Source organism: Molossus molossus, unplaced genomic scaffold (assembly GCF_014108415.1).
Source record: "Molossus molossus isolate mMolMol1 unplaced genomic scaffold, mMolMol1.p scaffold_m16_p_1, whole genome shotgun sequence".
In the NCBI taxonomy this organism is placed as follows: domain Eukaryota; kingdom Metazoa; phylum Chordata; class Mammalia; order Chiroptera; family Molossidae; genus Molossus; species Molossus molossus.
The window spans coordinates 240980076-241005769 of NW_023425344.1; the positions used below are offsets into that span (position 1 = coordinate 240980076).

The 25694-nt window shown below is 42.2% G+C and overlaps 1 protein-coding gene across 12 annotated transcripts in view; it reads right to left on the reverse strand.

Annotated features, from left to right (window-relative positions):
• The window catches only part of RPS6KA5 (ribosomal protein S6 kinase A5), a 150929-nt gene that overhangs the window by 56398 nt on the left and 68837 nt on the right, over positions 1–25694 (reverse strand). For 8 of the 12 annotated variants that reach the window (XM_036277084.1, XM_036281265.1, XM_036277758.1 and 5 more), the window contains 2 exons: positions 10295–10410; positions 7591–7698 (listed from right to left, as the gene is read on the reverse strand). The exons of 1 other annotated variant lie outside the window; for it this stretch is intronic. In XM_036277084.1, the coding sequence (XP_036132977.1) occupies positions 7591–7698; positions 10295–10410 (224 nt within the window). Of the gene's footprint in view, positions 1–7590; positions 7699–8254; positions 8264–9632; positions 9793–10294; positions 10411–25694 lie in introns of those variants that run through there. 3 more of the 12 variants (XM_036282076.1, XM_036242931.1, XM_036243666.1) reach the window with 3 other exon arrangements.

A 25694-nucleotide genomic window follows, 5' to 3' on the forward strand; every position in this document is an offset into this window, starting at 1 on the left:
TCCAGAATAGATAAAAAACTGAAATTCAACAACAAAGCAAATAAACCTGATTTAGAAATAGGTAAAGGACTTCAACAGACATTTTTCCAAAGATGATATACTAATGGCCAAAAAGCATTTGAAAAAGATGCTGGCCCTGGCCAATTTGGCTCAGCAGTTAGAGTGTTGGCCTGCGGTCCAGAGAGACCTGGGTTTGGTTCCCGCTCAGGGCATGTGCCTCGGTTGCAGTTTGTCCCTGGCCCTGGTTGGTTTGTGAGTGCGGAAGGCAGCCACTTGATGTGTCCCTTTCACGTCAATGTTTCTCTCTCTCTCTCCCTCCCACTCTATCTGAACAAAAAATGGAAAAATGTTCTTGGGTGAGGATAAAAAAAAAAAAAGAAAGAAAAAGATGCCAAACATCAAGTAATCATTAGAAACAAGCAAATCACAACTGCAATGAGAGCCCTGGACAGGTGGCTCAGTTGGTTGGAATGTCATCCTTTACACCAAAAGGTTGCAGGGTTTGATTCCTGGGCAGGACATACACCTAGGTTGTGGATTTGATCCCCAGTTGGGTGCAACCAAATGATGTCTCTCTCTCTCTCTCTCTCTCTCTCTCTCTCTCTCCCCCCCCCCCTTGCCTCCCATCTTAAAAAAAAAAAAATTCAATTAAAAAAACAACAACAAATCATCCGGTGAGGATTAATAAAAAAACAAACCAGCAATGAGATATATAACCTCACACTCATTAGGAAACCCACTATCAAAAAAGCAGAAATAACAAGTATAGGTGAGGATGTGGAGAAACTGGAACCCTTGTGCACTGCTGGTGGGAATGTAAAATGGTATAGTTGCTATGGAGAACAGTATGGAGGTTCCTGAGAAAAGTTAAAATAGAATTAGTGTATGTTCCAGCAATCCCACTTCTGGATATATAGCCAAAAGAATTGAAAGCATGATCTCAAAGAGATGTTTGTATGTCCACGTCCACTGTAGCATTACTCACGACAGCCAATAAGCAGAAGCAACCTAAAGGTCCACTAACCGATGAATGGATAAACAACATGTGGTACATACATACAATGGAATATTATTCAGCCTTAAAGAAGAAGGAAATCCTGTCACAAGCTACAACATGGATGAACCTCGAGGACACTCTGGTAATTGAAGTAAGCCAGTTACAAAAAGACGAATACCATACGATTCCACATATGTCAGGTATCTACAACAGTCAAACTATAGGCACAGGAAGTAGAATGGTGGTTACCAGAGGCTTGCAGATGGGAAAAATGGGGAGTTGTCCACTAAATACAGTTTAGTTTTTCAAGATGAAGAAGTTCTAGGGATCTGTTGCACACAATGTAACTATAATTAACACTACTAAACTGTACACTTAAAAATGGTTAAGATGGCTTGACCGGTGTGGCTCAGAGGACTGAACGTTGCCCCATGGACTGAGAGGTCCTGGTTTGATTCCCGGTCAGGGTACATGCCTGGGTTTTGGGCTCAATCCCTGGGGTGGGAGGGGGTACAGGAGGCAACCAATCAGTGTCTCTCTTTCACATGGATGTTTCTACCTCTTTCCCTTCCTCTCTCTCTAAAAGAATCAATAAAAACATATTTTAAAAATTTACTAAAAATATGGTTAAGATGGTAATTTTTATGTTATGTGTATTTGACAACAAGGATTTGGCAAATGATTGCTAGGACTTATTTACAGAGACCTAACAGTTCTTCGAAAAACCATGTAAATGGAAAGAATCATGAATCAATGTCACTACAAATCAAGAAGGGAGACAGAGATAACTACAAATGCTGCCTTGGAGAGCTGGGTTATCCGATTCTCCATGCAAACCTGCTCTTTATGGATCTTGAACCTCACCTAGGCATCGTGAGAAACGTATGTTGTAACAGCAAAATCTTGCAAACAAAATAATTAACTAGGTGTTCATTAGAGAAAGCTATAATTTATAACTTCCCCACAAATAAGAAAATTAAGGGAGAATAATTTAAGAGTCTCATTCATATACTTTAATTTTGCTTATAGTAATCTGAATAGTACCTCTTACAAACAGAAATTGATATTTATATATTTTACACTTTAAAAAGTACTTTCGTGAACACCAACTCATTGTGACAATCCTATAAATTAGATATGACAGATATTATTTTACTGATGAAGAAACTAAGACTGAGAGGGGTTAATGACTAAGTGACTTATTCTATGTCACACAGCCAGGAAGTGTAGAACCAAAAAGATCTTCCAACTTTAATATGTGTTCTTTGCACTACACTAAAATGCCACTTTTTTTTTTTAGATAGAGTGAAAGGGAGGGAGGGAGACAGGGAGGAAAAAAAATCAATGTGAGAAAGACACATTGATTGGTTGCCCCATGCATGACCCCAACCAGGAATGAACCTGCAACCCAGGTACATGCCCTTGACCCTTGACCAGGAATTGAACCTGTGACCCTTCAGTGCGAGGGTCAACACTTCAACCACTGAGCCAAACTGGCCAGGGCTAAAATGCCTCTTATATGTTTGAAAAATTATTTAATGAATAATAATATCTGAACTGAGCAAAGGTTGCATTTTTCGATTTTCTGGAAAAAGAAAATAGTCACAAATCTACAGACTTTCCCTTTTAAGTACAGCTACCATGGCAGTGAGTTATAATTACCTTACCTACCTCTGTTTTAAATGTTGAGGATGTTATTTTTCATCTAGTTTTATTTATCTATGTGCAGAATCATTTTAATAATCTGTTGTGAAATTTTTTAAGTGCTCAGTGTTAAGTTATGAAAACAGAGAATGCAAGTACCATATCTAAGTACAGTGTAATTAATAACACATAAATGTATCACTTTGACATTATTTCTTTATATATAGGTAAGAACAGATGCCCTTGATGTTTTTAAAGTCTTTGGTTAGATCATGTATCCAATACCTAGCAGATTGTCTGACTCACAGCAAGAACTCAACAAATGTTTGCTGAACTGTATGTACTCAAAAAATCCTATGAAGGACATATACAAGCCAGCAGATATTTAGAAATGTCTTCTTTTGTTCTCAGAATCTCAAGGGATTTATCAAACTCTGTTGTTGAGAAAAGGACACATCCGTAATAGTATCAAATCTGTAGGGTTCCTTATCACATAAGATTTTTAAGGTTTCTAAAAACAAAAACAACTTTACCATGTATACAATCCAGTTTAGCAAAGTGTACTCTGGGAATAACTCATAATTAAATAATTCAAAATTAAATATTAGAAATAAGTCATAATTAAATAAATAAGTCATCATCAAATAATTATATGAATATTTGATGAATACATCTACAATACAGGCTCATTAGGGCAAGGAATTTGCTATGTTCACTATATTTTTAGGGTCTTGTACAATACTCGGCACTTAGTAGGTATTCAATAAATATCTGTTGAATTATTAAATTAACAAATATAGAGAGAGATGAGCGTTACACCATGAGCAGGAATGCCAAGCATATATAAAAAATAAATTCCTAAAAATTAAATAGAAATATATTTCCCAGAGCAAATGCGGACAGAATCTGTAATACATAAAACTGTGCCATACTGAAAGAGAAGCAGGTTTGGATGAGGGGAGATTCTGTTTCTAAAACACTGACTTGAGGAGCCCATGAGAGAGTCCAGGGAAATGCATTGCTGGCAGGTTTGGATCTGGAGCCCGCAGCTCGGCTCTGGCCGTGTATGCGTGGGGATGGCCAGCTCCCAGGGACAGAATGCAGCACAGAAAGAGGAGAGTCCCAGCACTGAACTGTCAGGGAGAAGAGGCGGAGCCTACCAACGACAGGCGAGAGGGAGAGAAGGGACGGCAGGGTGTGTGCTGTCACAGAAGCCAAGGCGAGTGGCAATTTCCAGTTCAACACTACTGGGTAGTCAAGTATGATGACAACTAAAAAGCATCTAAAATCGAAGTCAGCTGTGATCTTGGCAAGAACAGTTTCAGTCAAATGGTAAGGGGTGCAAGCCAAACTGGAGTGGACTCAGAGTGGGAGACGTGTGTAAACCAATATGACAAAGGAGAACAGGACACCTGCTAGAAGGGAATACGGGATTCTGAGATGGTTTTTTCATCTGTCTGTTTATCCATCAGTCCACCCATCCGTCTGTGTCTCCATTAAAACAGTTTGAAGACAGGAGAGGCTCGGCAAGCTACAATGGTGAGAAAGGGCCCAAGAAGAAGAGCATGCAGAGGAGAGAGTCAGTCAGAGAAAGAGATCGAGAAATACAGTCTCTTCCTAGAAACTGGAAACCAGGGAAGAAACTAACTCCTTTACTTGGAGTTTAAACTGAAAAGCAAGGAGGTGCAATAGGAATGGACACAAAAGGAACTCACTCCACGAGAGATGATGTTTCAGTGCTGGTGAGACGGGCTGAGAAGTGAAAGCAAAGAGAAATGATAGCTAATCACAGCAGAAATCACTGGGTGGGAACGTGCTCAAGGTAGAAAGGGTCTAGGCAGGAGAACTGGCTAAGCAGAGACTGAGTGGAATCAGGAGCAAAGGGCTATTAGGCCAAGTGTAGAGGACCGAGAAAAGTTTCCCGAGCTGTGGGAATTAAAGATGACGCCTTAACAGTATGTGCTCTAAGGAGAAGAGCTGATGAACTATAAAACTTACTGACATGTGACAAAACACACAGCTTTATCGGTAAATGCAGCTAGATTGTATGCAGTGAATAATAAATGAATCTATAAACGACTTCAGATTGAATCCCAGTATTTTGTTTTTTGCAAATATGTTTTTATTGATTTTTTTAGAAAGAGAGGAAGGGAGATAGAAACATCGATGTGAGAGAGATACATCGATTGGCTGCCTCCTGCACACCCCTGCTGGGGATCGAGCCCACAAGAGGGGCATGTGCCCTGACCAGGAATCGAATTGGGACCTTTCGGTGCGTGGAACGACGCTCAATCCACTAAGCCACACCTGCCTGGCCCAGTATTTCATTTTTGTACATACACAACTAAATATTCAAAGATTATGGCATCCGATGAGAACACCCTTCTTTTCCCTTCCCTGAGGAATGCTGTTGACATGACTAGCATAAAACACAAGTCTCTCTTGTGAGGAGTCACCCGGATGATTTAGTCACACAGTATAGTTGACTAAGCTGTATTAAAACTTAACTCCGATCCCTGTGTGATGTGTGTTTGTTCATTTTGGTTTTGGTTTCTAACATTGTGCTGTTTCCCAGGGTCAATATGTGCCAGATGATCAGACACAGGGGCCCTTAAATACAGGATTTACTAAGTGATTCTTTTCCTTTATTACCAGAACCTAGCCTAATGTCTAGTACGTCGAAGGCCTTCTCCAAATACAGATGGAGAGAATGGGCAAAAGCATGAATGACTCCCTGGAGAGAAGGAAAGGTGTTCACCAAATCCTTCTGTGCAGGGGTCCTTTACATGCCAAGGACCCTCGGCAGTCTACTGAGGGTGACAGACTCCTTCTCAGAACAGTGTTCTTAAAAATACAGTATGACAGCCCTGGCCGGTTTGGCTCGGCAGTTGGAGCGTCAGCCTGCAGTCCAGAGAGACCCAGGTTCAGTTCCCGCTAAGGGTGTGTACCTTGGTTGCAGTTTGTCCCCAGCCCGTGGCAGCCACTCGATGTGATCCTTTCACGTCGATGTCTCTCTCTCTCTCTCTCTTCCTCTCTCTCCCTCCCACTCTATCTGAACGAAAAATGTCCTCCGGTGAGGATAAAAAAAAAAAAAAAGAAACTCATTCCAAGAGAGATGATATTTTAACACAGGTGCATATTGGTTGTGACTAGTATTTCTGGTGTCCATCTTCTGAAACCTGGCTGGTGTTTGCTTCTCTCCCCTTTGAGCGCAAGCCTGCTTTACTCCTTGACTTTTACTTGTAGTGGGCTTAGTGCGGAAGCGACTGCTGACATAATTAATCAGTCACATTTTACTGAAGTTGCCAGTAAAAATTTGGCAAAGGAGAAAAAGTATTAAAAAATCAAACTCTGAAGTAAATTTCTCAAAAATTCATCTAATCTGTTTTATAACTATGACTTTTGTCAAATATATTACTACAACCACAGCTTCACTATTTCTATTTTATCATCATATGATCTAGCACCTAGCATAAGTGGTCATCAAATGTTTACTGAATGAGTAAACTGAGTGAATATAGATACGATTTAAAAAAATGGGATCTTTAGTTTTGTAATTTCACAACTTATCTAATTCACAGAGCTACTTTGGCAACATTCCAAAAAAGCAAACAATCAGAAACAGACGTACCTAATTGGGAACCCAAGAATGATGTTTCATACAAAGTTCTTTACCACAAAATCTTACTGTAATTCTGAATTCTATAACAATAATTTCTTGGATAGAAATAGATTGGCATTCATATGTACTTAGTTATCTTAAATAACCAGTAGTGTAGCCCTGGCCGGTTTGGCTCAGCGGTAAGAGCATCGGCCCGGGGACCAGAAAGTCCCCGGTTCAGTTCCTGCTAAGGGCACGTACCTCAGTTGCAGTTTGTCCCCAGCCCCAGTTGGGGTCGTGTGGGTGGCAGCCACTCAATGTGTCTCTCTCATGTCGATGTTTCTCTCTCTCTCTTCCTCCCTTTCTCCCTCCCATTCTATCTGAAGATAAATGTAAAAATATCCTCAAGTGAGGATAAAAAAAAAATAACCAGTAGTGTAAAAGTATAATTTTTATTACAACTGCTACATAGTATTTAGTTACAACAGATGTACAACTTTAAATGTCATTAAATGCACTTATGATATTAAACAAGTTCTAATCAATATTATAAATACAAAGTCTTCCATATTTAGCTATTACATTTTAGTTCACATGAGCAAAAAAGTAAAATTATTAAAGAATTAAGTATAGCCCTGGCCGGTTTGGCTCAGCGGTTGGAGCGTCGGCCTGTGGTACACAGAGACCCGGGTTCGGTTCCCGCTAAGGGCATGTACCTCGGTTGCAGTTTGTCCCCGGCCCTGGTTCGTCGTGCGGGTGGCAGCCAATCGATGTGTCCCTTTCACATCGATGTTTCTCTCTCTCTCTCTCTTCCTCTCTCTCCCTCCCACTCTACCTGAACAAAAAAATGGAAAAGTGTCCTCAGGTAAGGATTAAAAAAAAAAAAAAAGAATTAAGTATAGTAAATTTTTATTCTTGTCAAGTGAATTCAAAGGGCCATCACAACATGACATATACTTTTGTAATTATAATGTAAACTGTGTGTGTTTTGTTTTTATAATTCTCTATTGTCTACCACCTAAGCCAGAATTCTCCTAAATTCCCAATGGGTTATTTAAAATTTTCAGTTATATTTTATGGGAAAAGTTAAATATATAATTTTGATTTGTTTTAAACTGGGGAATTCTGATATATTAATCAAAGTTTACTGTACTTATAACAGAATGGTTCCATGGTCTTTTTAAACTAAAAATCTTTATAGTCACTCACATCAAATGCTCCTCTAGGCAAATCTGCACGAAAATCCATAATCCATATAGTACTATCCCATCAAATGCTTATTCTAGAGCTAATTTTCATCATTGTTTATAGTGTTATTACTAACTTGAAATTAAAATGTAATACTCACTTCATCAGCCACAAACTCCTTACTCAGCCCAAAATCTGTCAGCACCACGTGGCCATTAGAATCAAGCAGAATATTCTCAAGCTTAATGTCACGATATATAATCCCCAACTGTAAAAACAAATAAATATGCATTTAAAAATAACAATTTCCAAAAGTCTTTCTTCTCTACCTTATAAACAAACCCTAAAATGGCACTCTCTTGCTCAGGGTGCTATGACGGGTCTTAGACTGAACAGGACGAATATAAGTTCCTTCATCTGTGGGCTCATCTGCTGGGTTCCCTGGACCCCTCTTCATTCTCTCGGTAATGAGGGCCCATTCCTGCTGGACCTGAGTCTGCAGGGTGTCCCCAATGACTGCTGCTTCTTCCTGTCTTTGTTCTCTGTCACAGAGTCTACCCTCCCTCCAGATGATCTTCAGGTGCTTTCTCACTGGTTCCCGTCCTTCACTTCCCTGACGGCTTCCGAATGTCTTCCAGGCTAACCCAATCCCACACTGCTCAAGTCTTTGTTTCCACTCCTACAGCACTTCCAAAAACACTCCCGTTTTTGTCCCTGCCTGAGAAACTCAGTGCTGGCAGCTCTATCAAGACTAACACAACTGGCTTTGTGTTATACTACTTTGTATGTATCTTTTTAGGGTATTAAGATTAAGAGAAGCTCACTGAGATCTGACCTGCTGGATTACTTTCACTCCATATCAATTACATTTATATCCAGTGCACAGCATGTTCTCTACTTCTGTGTTTCTGATTACCCTGTTTCAAGAATGTTCACGGATTTTCCTTTAATAAACAGAATTAAAGCTTTCACACAAATTAAAAACTGAATTTACTAAGTTTTCCCATCAGAGCTCTGTATTCTGTTAGTTTTTACTCTGGAATTTATGGTGATTTCCACCATCATTTTCATGACATAAAAAACTACATCTAAACTCCTAACCATAAAACGCAAAGATCTTTTCTGCTTATTCCTGGGCCCAATTTGGTCGATGTATAAAAAGATACCGTAACTACTTTATAGCCCACAAAAATAACGGTAGGCATAAAGCTTGTCACCACACCCACAAGTCTATGGAAACAGAGATGTCCGTCCGTCCCCACCATGGCAGTTCAGCTCCCTCCCTCTGGCTCCCCCTTCCTCTCCACAGCCCTGCAGCCCTGCCCGCAGGGCCTTTTCTCTTTCCCTCCCATGGCTGTTCATTTTCCATTCACTCCCCTTAGGATTCCCATTCTGACCCTGGCCAGTTTGGCTCAGCGGTTAGAGCATCAGCCCTCAGACCAAAGAGTCTCGGGTTCGATTCCAGTTAAGGACAGGTACCTCGGTTGTGACTCAGTCTCTGACCTGTTCGGGGTCATGCAGGAAGCAGCCAGTCGAGGTGTCTCTCTCACATAGATCTCTATCTCCCTCATTGCCTCCCTCCTTCTCTATCTGAAGATAAATAGAAAAATATCCTCCGGGGAAGATTTTAAAAAAACCCAAAAGATTCCTATTCTGGACCCATCTCCCTCCACCTGCCCAGTCTCATTACTGTTCTGGGCTGGATATGCCCTTTTCTTGACCCCTCACTTCTTTTCTTGTGTCTTCTCATCACTCACAGCCTCTTCCATCCATTGCCTGCATCTAGCCATTCTAATCTCCCTGCCCCTTTAAAAATGTCATCCTTCATCCTGCCTTCCCCCTTCATTTCTCTCCGTTCTCTCCTTCTCTGTGCTGGTCTGTAAGCTGCGCAGGACCTGAGCACTGACAAGCAGAGTGGTTTACGGTGTGCCTGCCCACCCTAGCTCAGCGGGGCTGTGCTGTCCCCGCAGTCCCGCACGCCTCCGGCAGAAACGCTCCGAGCTCTCCATTCCTGAGGCACACGCCTGGCTACATGCTGACCCTGGCTACATGCTGACCGTCTGTGCCACAAGAATGCTTCCTCATTAAGTTAAAAAAAAGTTTTCTGAGTCAAAGTTTCTTGGATCAAGATTAATAGTATCTGAAACAGTATTTTTTAAAAAGTCTAAACCAGTTTTCTAGAGTTCAAACAGCATCACAGACCTGAACTTCACTGAAAGTCTTTAGTAACGGGCTCATGCTACATGGAGACGATGGGTGGGGAGTAAGAGACGGTCTCGGGGACAAAGGCTGGGAAAGAGAGCCGGAGTGGGGAGAGCCGGGAAGCCCAGGCAGGTGCTTCTTTCAGACAACTCAGACTCCCCGGCCCGGTCAGGAGAAGCGCTGTGAGGACGCAAGGCGGTCTGCTGGAGTAGGTCCCTGCTACGGAAACACACATGGCTTCTGCTTTAGTCCTGATGATTATTTTAAGGATGAAACATTTATTGTAATAACCATGTATGGTGCCGGGTGGGTACTGGAAATATCAGGGGAACATTCTGCTGCACACCTGAAACTAAGACAGACTGATGCTGAAGGACAAACAATTTTATTCTGATGATACTTTGTAATAAGCATTAGGATTTTCCATGGGGGAAAAAACTGCTCAGGTTCTACATTTTAAATCTGCATCACAGGAACTACTAAAGGAAAGTCGATTTTTAAAGAGAACTATGACATTGAGAAACTTGGTTAACAGGCTACAAGTGTGCTTTCTCAATGGCCACAACAACAATGCCACGTAAAAACATTAGCTCTTTTAGCTCCATCATGACGTCAGTTAGCAGTTTTTCAAAAAGAGAAACCCCAAAGGTTGAGCATCTTACCTTGTGGAGGTGTTCGAGGGCGAGCACAATCTCTCCAATATAGATCTGCACCTCGTGCTCTGTGAATCGCTCTCTTTGAGAAAGATGAGTAAAAAGTTCTCCACCATTTATATAATCTAAAAATGAAATATATTTTTTCTGTCTTTGACTTGTGTTCAGAAACTAAAGTATTCCTTTTAATCACTTTGGATTAACCATAAGGCACAGATTTTAATACATGATTTTTTGGTACAACTCTTAGTATATATACAGTTTCATATGAAATATACTACTAAATTCATATAGTAATACAGTTTCATTAGATAATGACTACCCTAAACTACAATCAAATGAATTTGCATAGAGTACTGTCATTAAATATTACACGAATTCAGCATATATTTAAATACAATTTCTCAAATACAGCGTATCAGAACCCTCCACCATCACCCACGGTACTGAACTTGCCATGGGGTACCGAAGCATCTGTAGCTCCAATGACGAAAATAAAAATGAACAGAACAAAACAAGACACGAAGGAGAAGCCCATCTCTCCTTTTTAACAGTCACTAGTTTTTGTTGTTGTTAATCCTGACCCAAGGATATTTTTTCCACTGATTTTTTAGATAGAGTGAAAGGGAGGGAGGGAGGAAGAGAGAGAGGGAGAGGGAGAGGCAGGGCGGGAGAGAGAGAAACATCAATGTGAGAGATACACATCGATTGGCTGCCTTCCGCATTGGGGGCTGGGGATCAAACCTGCAACCCAAGTATGTTCCCTTGACTGGGAATCGAACCTGAGACCCTTCGGTCTGTGGGCTAACAATCACTATTTTTAAGCAGACTCTCCATTTTCCAGAATTCCCTATGTACTCTTCCAAAAATGTATATTAGGTAGCAGGTAGCCTTCCCATTGCTCCTCAGAACCCAGAAGTAAAAGTAGCAAGACGTGGCCCAATCAAAACACCTAAGCTAAACGACTTCCATTCCCCTTTCCATTCCCTGTGTTATCTCAAGAGGAGTCATGAAGTAAGAGACAAAAAGGCTATATGAGAAATAAATGAAGAAACAACAACAAAAATCAACACAAGTACGCTCATAACGGGCTCTAATAAGACATTTATTGGCAAACTGATACTAGTTTCATGAGAAACTAACCACTGCCACCTTAAGACACAACATTCCTGTGTGTGAGAAACAATGTATATGCAGAAACTAGTCGCAGATATAGTTTAAAGCTTTTCTACTAAAAATAAGATGAAGAGCATGTATCACTAGCATATCCATTTGTTGAGCTTACCAAAATTTGATAAAAGGACAAAGCGAAACCTTCACGCACGCACAGGTGTGTGTTTCCCTTGCCCGTTTAACTCGGGATTCCACAAGGCAGAGGCAACGGCCAAGGCTGGGTGTTTGGCGATGGATTTCACAAAGCGCGTGCCAGCAGAAAGCATGCCCTGCTAAGGCTTCTGCATCTTGCCAAGGGGTTTTAATTATAGCTTAACACAAAGCTGATTATTTAGAAAGTGTAAAGGAACATAGCATTCCTGCAAACTACCAATGACTTTTTTTCTACCTTTAAGCAGTTACTTAAATCTAGTATGACATTTATGCATCCATACTATGGGTTTATTTTTGATTCTGGGAATGTGGTTCTTACTCCTAAAGCATGGCTCTTCTAGAATTTTGATGTAAAATCTTTTGATGTGCCCTGGCCGGTTTGGCTCAGCGGTTAGAGCGTCGGCCTGCGGTCCTGAGAGACCCGGGTTCGGTTCCCGCTAAGGGCGCGTACCTCGGTTGCAGTTTGTCCCCGGCCCTGGTGTGTTGTGCGGGTGGCAGCCACTCGATGTGTTCCTTTCACATCAATGTTTCTCTCTCTCTGTTCCTCTCTCTCCCTCCCACTCTACCTGAACAAAAAATGAAAGGATGTCCTCGGGTGAGGATAAAAAAAATAAATAAAATAAAATCTTTTGATGTAAAATCTAAGTCCCTGAACTTTGGGAGGAAATGAACTCCAAACTCTGCCTCCCCTGAGGTGGGAGCTGCTGAGATCTTTACATGGCTTCTCCAGCTACTGGCTACCTGGATTCCTGCCCCAGGCATTCACTGCTGAGGAATCAGCTGGCAGACACAGATTTCTGAACCACCGCACCTGGGGCTCCCGTTTCCAGTCCCCCTCCCTAGAATTTAGCAACTCAAACTTCTGACTCCGCAGCCTGTGAGACTGATGCTTCTGAACCAAATTCTGACCTCTTATTTTGCATGTCCTTGGAAAGAAATATTTTCAGTAGTTAAGAACACAGGTCTTTGATGTCAGAAAGAACACAGGTCTTTGATGTCAGAAAGTGAGTGCAAAAATCCTAGCTATACCAGCTATCAGTTGTGTGACTTTGAGCAAGTTGCTTGATCTAAAACCACGTTTATTTGATTTTTTAATCCTCACCTGAGGATTTTTTTTTTTTCTATTTATCATCAGATACAGTGGGAGAGAGGGAGAGAAAGAAACATCAATGAGAGAGAGAAACACTGATGTGAGAGAGACACGTCCACTGGTTACCTCCCACATGACCCAACCAGGGCCAGGGCCAAACCGCAACCGAGGTACGTGCCCTTGACCGGAATCAAACCTGCGTCTCATTGGTCTATGGGCAGGGGCTCTAACCATTGAGAAAATCCGGCCAGGGCTGGAACCATGTATATTTAAAAAAGAGTAATACATTTTCCTAGGGTTTGTTCATTTCACTCGACAGATACCTGAGCTCTTATCATGAACAGTCACTCTTCTAGGGACTGTACGCACAGCGCTGAACAAAACAGACAAGAATCTCCAGCCCAGTACAGCCTGCACTCCCACGGAAAGGAAGAAACATACATAAACGAGATACTATTAGTATGTTGGAAGATGATGATTACGACAGAAAAAACAGCACAGATAAAGGCAGATGAGGAGTGCCAGGGGAGAGGTGAGGACGCGTTTCAATACGGGTGGTCAGCGTATGCCTCACCAAGGTGACTTTTGAGCAAAGATTTTAAGGTGAAGACATGAGCTAAGATATTTGGGGAAGACTATTCCTGGCGGAAGTAAAAATGAGTGCCAAGTCCGCGAGGCAGGAGAGGGCCTGGTAGACGTGGGGACCGGAAGGAGGCCAGCTCGGCTAGCAGAACGGGGAAAGCAGGAGCGCCCAGGTCTCAGAAGTGAGTGCGCCAGCGCACGGGGCAGCCTGCAGAGGGCCCTGCACGCCGGGACTGGGGCTGCTCCGTGTGCCACGCACTGCACTGCACCTTGTGATCGTGTGAACATGGCCCCTGGGACTGCAGCACAGCGCTTCTGGCCTTTACAAGATTTCATCTTTGACTCTGAATGAAATGGGAAACCTTTGGAGGCGTCTGAGTAGAATCGTAGCATGATGAGACGTGATTTTAATATGATCAATGACTGGCTGCTGTGCTGAGAACAGTAAGGGTGGATATAAGGAGCTCACTTGCTTTGCAACACATAAGGTGAGAGATGACGGTAGCTGGAGGAAGGTGACAGCTGTCCTGGGACTTAATTGTACTTAGAATTGGACTGGTGCAGTTCCGAGGTTTAAAAAGTGAAATGGCGCCCTGGCTGGTTTGGCTCAGCAGTTGGAACGTCGGCCTGCAGATCAGAGTTGCAGGTTCGATTCCATCAAGGGCATGTATCTCGGTTGTGTTTGGGTCCCCAGCCCTGGTTGGGGTCATGCAAAAGGCAACCAATCAATGTCTTTCTCACTTCGATGTTTCTCTCTCTGTCTCTCTCTCTGTCTCTCTGTCTCTCTCTGTCTCTCTGTCTCTGTCTCTCTCCCTCCCTCCCTCTTTCTCCCTTCTACTCTATCTGAAGATAAATGGGAAAAAAAGTCCTCGGGTGAGGATTTTAAAAAAAGTGAAATGGAGCAAGGAGTTTTCATTTTCAACAAGACCTCTGAGGGCTGAGGCTGCGCTGGAGTTGCCCTTCTGGTCTCTGTTTGTCTGGAGATCGAGCAGCTCTGTCAGGGGAAGGTTGGGGCTTGCCCTGGAAACTAAAAACAACTTAGCCAGGCAGTGGGACAACAAATAAAACAAAATTGAGAAAGGACGCCAGGGATACTACTGCATTTGAGTTGAATCTGTTATTCTCTTGGAAGCGAGCAGAGGAAGCAGGAGTGCGAACAGGCTGTGGGAAGGAGCTAGCAGCGGCGTCAGCATGGTGAGGGGAAGCAGGAAACCCAGATGCTCGCTGACATCTGAGAGTCGATTCTTCTCAGCTTTAGAACTCAAGGAATTCTCCCGCCCCCACCCTTTTCCAACTGGGCATGAATTACAGTTCTTCATCTAAAAGACTTATTTAAAAGCGCAGATTGAATAAAGCATGTGAGTGGAAAATAATACTAGAATTATTTAAGTTCCACCCTGCCTAGTGTGTTCTTGATCCATGCTGGCTTGTCTACCCCGAGTAACTTCCCTCTCAAAATTATGGATCCATTAGATTTCTAGAAATGACATTTCGTAAGTCTTTGTCAGTTTCTTCCATAAGAAACTGCAAGGGTGAAGTTCTTTATTTTTGTTTTTAAAGCTGATGCTGACTGCTTTTGTTCTCTGTATGATAGGAAAAATGTCCAGTTTTTATTGCTATTCAAAGGCTTTTGCTTCTGTGTACAGGACAATGAAGACAACATGGGCGCGGTGGGCTCCCCATACACTCCGGACCCCTGCTACTGTATGGAGCAGCATCGTAACCCCGTTTGAGCCAGGTACCTGGGAAAGGACCCGACAGACAAAAATGAAGAGATTTAAAACAGGGTTTGGCTGTCCTTTAAAATCTACATCTTAACACAGCTCACTGCTTTTGGGACTAGACGAAGAAGTGATTAACATCTAAGATATGGGGCACTTTCTATGCGCCTGTTCTCCTTGGATACGATTATTAATGTGATCCTCACAAACAATGCTCTATGGTGGTAGGTACTATTATAATAGTATTATCCCCGGAGAAATTAGGATGATCTCTAGAGAGCAGTGAAACTCAGAGGTCAACTACATTATCCAGAGTTGCATATCCAGGAAGCGGGATAATCCGGAGAACGAGTGTGGGCAGTCTGACCACAAAGTCAGTGATTTCTCATGCTGCGTTGGAACTGCCCTCCCCCCTGCACACGGCTTTACTGTCACCTTCTAGGAGCAGCCTCTTTGGGCAATTGGTCTTGCTAATTACTGTCAGAAAAACAGTAAGAAAAAGATAAACTATTCTCTCTCAAATACTTAAATGGCTTAGAGTCAATATTCTCTATCTTTGGTCATTTAATTTCGCTATTTACACGCTTTTCACAACTAAGATTTGGCAATTTCATCAGGACGTCGGAGTACTCAAAAGTAGATATTCTGCGGTGGGAGCTATTTTTTTGATGGCCACAATAAACAATGTTTCCATCTTTTTTTGAGAATGGGTCAAGCCCAAAAGATCACTGACATATTTATGGCATAGAATTTCAGAGCGAATTTATATCTTATAGGAGTGCACCCAGGGCTGTTCTGGCTTTCAAGTACCTGGCCTTGCCTACAGGAACACCTACAACTTTCCCTAAGAGGTTATCACCTTAATCTACCTGCCTGTTAAAGCAAAAGCACCTGAATTTGGTAGCACAGAAGAGCTACATTCTAAATTCTTGCCAGAGACTAGAACCTCAAATTGCCTGCAATCTGAACCTCATCAAATGTTCGGTTGTGAGCAGTGACACACACAAAGGACAACATATGTAATCCATACATCTTTCTGGATGTGCTGGGATGACTTGAGCAAACTCAGAGCAGGAGAAAGCAACAAACCTGAATAACACTGTTTTGGGAAAATCATACACCAGTCTCGTTCCACGGGCTTACATTGTAAGGAATGTGGTATGAAACCTGGTCTTAGTCTAGGAGGGCTGCTGAAAACGGTCCATTATATCTGGGCCCTACTAAAGAAGTTTTTCCTAGGCCTAAATGCCTGACTCTTGGGTTTTTGTTTTTTTTCTTTGTTGATTTTAGAGAGAGGAAGGAAGAGGGAGAGACAGAAACATTGATGAGAGAGAACATTGATCAGCCGCCTCCTGCATGCTCCCCACTAGGGATCAGGCCCACAACCTGGGCATATGCCCTGACCAGGAATCGAACCGACCACCTCTTGGTGCATGGGTCGACGTTCAACCTCTGAGCCACACTGGCTGGGCAACTACTCCTGGGTTTTAAATAAATAAATAAATAAATAAATAAATAAATAAATAAATAAATATATATCTCTCTCTCTCGAGCCCAGCCATTGAGGCTCAGTGGACTGAGTGTCGTCCCATGGACTGAGAGGTCCTGGTTCAATTCCCGGTCAGGGCACATGCCCAGGTTGTGGGCTTGATCCCCAGTGGGGGTTGTGCAGGAGGTGGCCAACTGATGTATCTCTCTCTCACATTTATGTTTCTATCTCTCCCTTTCTCTCTCTCTAAAATATCAAAAAAATATTTAAAATGTATCTTGATATAATTTCAAACTTACAAAAAATATTTGCTGATACAGTAAAAGAAATCTCCATATTGCCATTATGCAAATGCACCCATTATTTATATTTTGTTTCACTTGCTTTAGTAGTCTCTGTTTTTACATATGTGCATATTTTTCCTGAGCCAGCTGATAATGAGCTGGAGACATCATGTTCCTATCCCTAATCTGCCAGTATGCATCTCCTAAGAAAAAGAACATCCTTTCATGTACTCAGAGTGCAACTATCAATGTCAAAAACTGTAACTAGGATTAAAAAAAATAGTATCTAATTTATACTCCCTACCCAAATTTTGTTATCTGCCTCTCAATCACTGCTCTTTGTAGCTACGTTTTGCCAGTCCAGGACCTAGTTAATGATCCCACTAGCTATTATAGCTCTTTATCATAGTTCTTTAGTCTGGAACCCTCAGTCTTTCCATCTTTTTTTTCAATCCTCACCCGAGGATATTTTTCCACTGGTTTTTAGATAAAGTGGAAAGGAGGCAGGAAGAAAGGGAGGGAGAGAGAAAAACATCGATGTGAGAGAGACACATTGACTGGTTGCTTCCCACACGACCTCAACCAGGGCCAGGGACTGAACATGCAACACAGGTACATGCCCTTGACCAGGAATTGAACCTGTGACCCTTTGATTTGCGGGCCTACTCCCTAACCACTGAGCCAAACCAACCACGGCCAGTCTTTCCTTCTTGATCTTGACATCGTTGAAGAGGCTAGGACAGTTATTTTGGGGATCAATCTTCAATTTGGGTTTTATCTGTTTTCTCATGAATAGATGCAGGTTATGTTTTCCTGGAAGGAATATCAATGAAATGATGGTTCCTGTCTCAGAACACATCAGGAAGCATATGATGTTAATTTTCGCAATATTGGTGGTAATTCTGATCACATCATTAATGTGGGGTCATTAAGATGGTGTTTGCCAGGTTTTCTAACTATATGAAGTTACTATGTTTCCCTTTGTAATTAACTGGTAAACTGTGAGGAGATGAATTGAGACTATGTAAAAATACCCTGTTCCTCCTCAAACCAGCACCCATCCATTGTGGAACCCAGTGGTGACTTCCTAGCCCACCACCCCTTCTCTGTGTTGGGTGGCATTCTCCCACAAGGAAGGGCTTTCCCTCCCCCTCATTCATGCATTTTCTTCCTTTCTGTCATACGATGTTCCAGTTTCATCTCGTACTTTTCTGGGCTTCACTTCAGAACAGCCTCCACTATGGAACACTACCTGCCAGGGGTGGTGCTCAACACGTCACATGTGTCAGAATGTATGACAGAGACCTTAGCCAAGACAGGAATACGGAGGGCTTGAGGGAGGAGCTCCCACACTCTATGTCGGTTGCAAAAGCCCTACGGGAAGAACTCCATGGTTACGACAGAGCTGCATGGTTTTAACAGCGTCTCCTCTTAACTTCCTCTTCCCCTCTGAAAAGAACACCCTTCTTCTTGTACGTGGCTTGCCATGGCTGCACACAGCACACTGCAGTCCTTTCTCTTCGCCAGTAAATCCTTTCCGCTGACAGAATACCTAGTAGATGCTTTGCTTACAGTCAACACAGACATCTTCCCATTTAAGCCAAACAACTGCAGGCAGATGGGAAAGCAAAGGGACAGAGAGATTACGTGACTTGTCTATTAGGAAATTCTGAAAGCTGGAGCTGAACTCAAGCTAGCTTTCAAGTACAGAGCAGGGAAAGGAAGACGCACGTTCCAGGGGGTGAGTGGATTGTTGGGACCAGCTGGAGCACAGGCATCGGCACAACAGTGGAGACTGGGAAAAGGCTGAGGCTGGAGTTTATGTTAGATTATATCCTCTTCACGTAAAATTGGAGTCAACTGGAGACTAAGCAGTGGGGTGACGCAATCATGGCTATGTGTTAAGAGAACTAATTACATTATAATCAAAAGTAAGAACTGGAAAGAATCAAGAGAGGTCAAAAACCGAACATCACAGCCATTTAATTTTATGCTATTAAAAAAAATCATCCTGTTCGGACCGGTTTTGCTCAGTGGTTAGAGCGTCGGCCAGCAGACCAACATCGGTTGCGGTTCGGTCCCTGGACCTGGTTGGGGTCATGCAGAGGCAGCCAGCCGAAATGTCTCTCTCACACTGATGTTTCTCTCTCTCCCTCCCACTCTATCTGAAGATAAAAGGAAAAATATTCTCAGGTGAGGATAAAACAAAAAATCATCCTGGCCAGTATGGCTCAGTTGGTTGGGCATTGTACCATGCACCGAAAGGTTGTTGGTTCGATTCCCGGTCAGGGCACATGCTGGGGTTTGGGGCTGGATCCCCAGTAGGAGGTATTCGGGAGGAGATGATCAATGTTATGCTCACACATTGATGTTCCTCTCTTCTCCTTTCCTCCCTTCCTCTCTCTCTAAAAATCAATAAACTATTCTTAAAATAATGACGATGATGATGCTGTTCCTGGTACACCAAAGAGGTGTGTATATATGTATGTGTGTGTGGGGGTGTATATATATACATGTATATATATACATATACACACGCGCGCACACACACACAGCTGAGCTATGTAGAGAAATGAAGTCAGATGGTTCCTCCCAGCTATGAGGTTTTGGGTACCTCTCTTGACTCCCTGAGCCCAGGGCATTGCTTGCATAAAACAAAGATGATAATCCACACCTTGAAGGGTTGCTTGCAAAGACCGAATGAAACAGTGTATAGAAAATGCCAAGAACCCTGGCCGGTTTGGCTCAGCGTTAGAGCGTCAGCCTGTGGTCCAGAGAGACCCGGGTTCGGTTCCCGCTAAGGGCACGTACCTCGGTTGCAGTTTGTCCTCGGCCCTGGATGGGTCATGCAGGTGGCAACCACTTGATGTGTCCCTTTCACATCGATGTTTCTCTCTCTCTCTCTCTCCCTCCCTCCCTCCCTCTGACTCTATCTGATCAAAAAATGGAAAAATGTCCTTGGGTGAGGATAAAAAAAGAAGATGCCAAGAGTAGTGCCTGATAACAAACCAATCTCTGTGGCTCTGGACACAGGAGTCTAGGATTTTCTGGCCCACAGCCAACCTTACTTTATTAAACTAAAAGAAACATTTTTGTTATATGAAAATAATTATATCTCAACTCGTATGTGTTTTGCTAAATGATCTTTAGACACAGAATGGCTCATGTTCTCTATCTATAAAATATGAAAAGAAATAATTCCAACTGCCACATAAGCTTCCAATGAAGATTAAATGACAACTTAATTGAGGGTTAATCCTAGGCCAAACATAGATTAAGCATTTATTACATGGAGACTATTAGCTACTGTTATTATTTGTAGATATCAATTACAATTTATAGAATTGAAAAATATTTCTAAGTTTAAATATAATGATTTAAAAATAAAATTCAGCCCTGGCCAGTTTGGCTCAGCGGTTAGAGCGTCGGCCTGCGGTCCAGAGAGACCTGGGTTCGGTTCCTGCTAAGGGCACATACCTCGGTTGCAGTTTGTCCCCGGCCCTGGTTGGTCGTGTGGGTGGCAGCCACTCGATGTGTCTCTTTCACATCGATGTTTCTCTCTCTCTCTCTCTCTCTCTCTCTCTCTCTCTCCCCCACTCGATCTGAACAAAAAAAAAATAAAATAAAATAAAATAAAATTCAGTCCTGGCTGGTGTGGATGAGTGATCAGAGTATTGAACCCGTATACTGAAGAGTCACAGGTTTGATTCTCAGTCAAGGGCACATACCTGGGTTGCAGGTTCGAACCCCATCCTGGTCAGGGCATATGTGGGAGGCAACCAATCAACGTGTCTCACATCAATGTTTCGCTCTCCCCACCCCCTACCCTTCCACTATCTCTAAAAATCAATGGAAAAAATATCCTTGGGTAAGGATTAACAAATAAACCAACAAACAAAATTCAATGTATGATATTCTGACTTAAAAGCTATTCTCTTAATGTAAGCATGATTTAAAGGCTTAGAAATGCTTAACATATATTTCTATAAAGCACTACCAGAGTCTAATTAGTTTTAGTTAGTACTAAGCTAAAGAAATTTTCTTATATAACTGATATTTCAGTGCAACACTCAAGAGAGATTTGTTTTTTATTCCAGTGCAATTAACTTGCTTTTAACGACTTCCATGTGGCGGTAGCTGGTGTACCAGATGAAGTGCTCTGATGCTGTGTCTCCCAGAAGCATAAAAATAACGCCGAAATCGCACAAATGATGCGAAACTTCAAAAACATACAATCTCCCCAATTTTAAAACACTACTGTCCTTCCTAGATCCAGCATGTCCCATCTTTTCTTTCTTCTTCCTTCCATGGCAAAATTTCTTTAAAGAGAATTCTACAAGTACAATCTGACTACTCTCCTTACTTACCCGCTATTCACCTCCCACAAATGACTACAGATCTGGTGGCTTAAACCAACACAGATATATTGTTTTATGCTGTAGATGACAGGCGTGACATGCATGTCACTGGGCTGAAATCAGGACACAGCAGGGCTGCATTTATTCTCGGAGCTCTAAGAGAAAGTCTATTTTCTTGCCTTTCCATCTTCAAGAAGCCGCCCTGGCTCATGGCCCCATCCTCCATCCTCAGTCAGCAGTGGCAGCTGAGTCACTTCTCACAGTGCATCACTCAGACCCTTGTGTAGTCACAGCTCCATCTGACTCCCCGGTTTGCCTCCCTCGGCTTCTACTTTTAAGGACCACTGTGATTATGTTGGGCTCACCCAGATAACCCAGGATCATCTCCTTATTTAAGGTCAGCTGACTAGAAATTTTAATTCCACCTGCAACCCTAATTTCATTTGTCAGGTAACCCAACATATTCATAGGTTCTAAGAATTAGGGTGTGGGCATCTTTGGTGGCAGTTGTCCTGCCAACTTAGCCTCTATTCACCTCCTAACACTCCACCGTACAACTTTCACTTCCCTGGGACCACCACAGTTGAAGTTTAAAAAAACCTCATGTTACTTTTCAGTCCTCATATTACTTGACTTTTCAGCTGCACATGCAAACCAAGGAAAAGGCTATTTCCAAACGAAGCAGAGTGAGATGGGCACAAGAACCCCTCCTGTGGGGCCAGCCCCAACTGAGTCCCCCATAATGGTGTGATAAAACCACTTAATTTGGGGGTAGTTTATTATGCAGAAAAGGCTAATAGATTCATTAGTAAGTGGCTTGCTCAAGTTCACACACTTAATACTTGACGAAGCTGGAACTGAAATCCAAGTCCATCTAACTCCGGGCTCTGAAGGCTCTGCATGATCTGACCTTGCCGCCTGCTGCCCAGGACTCTGCAATGGATGCACCTTTGCCTCGTGTAGCCCTCTACCGCTCCGCACACCTTCCTGCCTTCAGGCATCGCAGATGCTGGGTGCAGCTCTGGGCCTAGACTGTCCTTCCCTTCACCTCTTGTTGCTCCTCTCACTCCTGTTCTTTATAAGTTACACTTTAAATGTCCCTTCTCTGAGACAGTCTTCCCTGATAACCCAGAATAAAGTCTTTTCATTATATGCTCTCATTAGTACCCTCTGCATTTTCTTCCAACTATTTATTTCAAGGGTAATCACTTAATTGTGCACTAATTTGTTTAAGCTCTGCTCCCATTTTAGACGGTAAGGCCCTGAGGACAAGAATCTTGTCTAGGTTGTTTGCTCTTATATCCAAGAACCTGAAATATAGTAAGCAGGCAAATATCTGTAGCACGGAGTCTCAGAACTGACTATATCTCGATGCAGGATGCAGTTCACCTATTGTATCAAAGGGGCCAATATCCCAAAGAATCCTCCGGGAAATCTATGCAATCAGTTGAAGGACTTGAAGTCACATAGCACCTCTCAGATGAGCATCACTTATTCTTTCACTTTCAAGTCCTGCAAGGGCTCCTGCACTTCCAAGCTGGCTCCGTGTTAGGGCCCTGTTCACCTCCAGGTCCGGGTGAAGTTCATGTCTAGAGAAGTAACAAGTTAGAAAGCTCAAGGCTTCCACCGACGTCTAGTAATCCTAGGAATGTGACACTTTCACATGTCCTTTAAAAAAATAATTTAACATTACAATACCAAATTCTTTATTGTCCCCTTTTCTAAAAAAAGATGTATTTTTCTCTGTTTTACTAGAATGATGTTTCTTTCCTTTAGGTCAAACTTCTTTCATGTTAGGGATGTAAGTTACATTTCACTTCAATAACACTTAATTTACACAGATATTTAACACTAGTAAATAGATTTTGTTTTGTTGTTTTAGGGTTACCCTTCCCTCAATCATATTTCCTTCTTGGATTCAGAACAGCAAACTGTGTGTGTGTGTGTGTGTGTGTGTGTGTGTCCCTCTCTCTGCGTGTATAGGACGATGGGCAGAAATTGGAGGAGGGAGAAATAGCCTTTAAACTAGTAAATTTGGGATTTTTAAACAGCGAATTAATCTTAAGAATTTGAATTGAGGATTTTCATAAAATCTCCAGGATTCTAGAAACTCCCTAAGACAAAATTACTCATATAGGTCTGACAATATCTTATGGGGCAACAATTAACTATACTGTATCATATATTTCAAAGTTGTTAAGAGAGATCTTAAAAGTTCTCATCAGAAGGGGAAAAAAATGTAACTATGTGAGGTGATGAATGTTAACTAAACTTATTGTGGTGATATTTCACAATAGAGACATATCAAATGAGTAATGCTGTATACCTGAAACTAATACAATGTTGTATGTCAACTGTATCCCAATAGAACTGTAAAAAAGTGTACTTTTTGGATTAACATTAGGGTAAACAGCAAAAGCTCTCAATCAAGAGTATTACTTTCTAAGTACATATTATTTAAAAATTTACACTTCAGCCCTGGCCGGTTTGGCTCAGCGGTTAGAGCGTCCGTCTGTGGTCCAGAGAGACCCGGGTTCGGTTCCCGCTAAGGGCATGTACCTCAGTTGCAGTTTGTCCCCGGCCCTGGTTGGTTGTGCGGGTGGCAGCCACTCGATGTGTTCTTTTCACATCGATGTTTCTCTCTCTCTCTCTCTGTTCCTCTCTCTCCCTCCCACTCTACCTGAACAAAAAATGGAAAAATGTCCTCGGGTGAGGATAAAAAAAAAAAAAAAAAAATTTACACTTCAGAACAAAAAAAAAATTAAGTGTTCAAAATCAGTTCTAAGTATTTGCAACAACTTTTTCTGTTCACACTAACATCACTGTGAAAAGGCCATGATGTTACCCCATTAAAAGCATGGAATATGCCCTGGCCAGTTTGGCTCAGCAGCTGGAGTATCGGCCTGCGGACCAGAGAGTCCCGGGTTCGGTTCCCACTAGGGGCATGTACCAAAAAATAAAAATAAATAAATGCATGAATAAATAAAATAAATAAAAGCATGGAACAAATTCACTCTGTTGAGAAGGACCATAGGGCCCTGGCCAGTTTGGCTCAGCGGTTAGAGCGTCGGCCTGCGGTCCGGAGAGAAGGACCATAGATTGTTAGTAGGTAAGGACAGTTTCAACTGCTCAAGACCTCTGCATATCTGACTTGACTTATGTTGAACTGGAGACCTCTCCATTGTTCTAGTTTGTGTTTCTATTAACAGAGGGAGAAGCTGAAATCCACTGGAGATACTGAGTTCTACAAACCTTCAAGATTACTGAAAACTACAGAAATGACCTAAACAGCACTGTTTTCCATTGAGGATGCAAAAGGATAACCACGGAAAGACCTGGTCCCCTTCTTAAGGCTAGATCTTGTCCATGCCATCTCCCGGAAATCGGCTAGCAGGAGAGGAAGTAGCAGGGTCAACAGACAGAAAGAAAGGCGTCAAGCCTACGCCTCCTGCTTTCAAGAGTCTCTGTTCTGCTTTCACTCTCCAAACACCTACTGACTTCTAGTAACACTGACTGGCCTCTGTCATCTAACCTTTGTATCGCAAACCCTCATATTTACAATTTCTCTCTCTCATATTTCTTCTGTGGCACCTTCCAAAGAGCTGTTATTAGTCCCTCATTTTCCTGATTCAGACCCCCACCCCAACCCTGCCCACCACCCTGCACAGTTATTGGGTCTTCTTTTATTTTTATTTCTTATATTTTTTTCTCTTCCTTTAGACATGCCTCACATACATAAATTTCCACACTTTCTGGTTCTCATTTCCACCTACTCTTCCTCCTCCAGACTGCCTAAGTCTCTCAATTGCTCCTTTTTCTTGTCTTGTACCTAAAGTACCTGTCCTAACGCGAGAGACCATACACACCTGAAGGCAATTTCTTTCTGATGTCGGGCCAAAGTCATCTCATTGTTTTCCTTTGGGCTCTGGCTCAACATTCTAACAGCACTTCCAGCGAACGCTTGCCTACTTATCAAAATCGTTATAAATTTCTGACTCAGACATCAATTTATCAGTGTTGTGTATCAGTCATATTCACTTCAAAGCAAGGAAGCTTCTCAGATGCTGTCCGCTTGGCTCTATACAGCAGACTGCAATGTATCATGAACCCTTCGGCTGCCACCTCAGCAAGTATCCTCAGCCGTGCAATTTTTGAAATTAGTATTCAAAAGTGAAACTTTAATATTTTTAATACCTTTTAACTCACTGACAGGATGACTCATGATGACAGAACTGTCTATAAGGCCGGGGTGGCATTCATTATTGAGGATGCTACTGAGCATCACCTTTATAAATACCTTTGTGGTTTGCTTTTTCAATGTCTTATAAATGCTACTAATTATTACTCTGATGGTTTAAACAGTCATAGATCAGCTAATGTTTTGACAAAATTACCACTAACAGAGATCAGAGAACACCAAAAAAAAAAAAAAAAAAAGTTTTTACAGATTTTATCTTCCACATAGAATTAGAACTCCCTCCCAATGTTAGTTGAAATGAATATAATTTTTAAGAAAATAGATGAAAATATTTTTATATTTCTTGTGTAACCATGCAGAG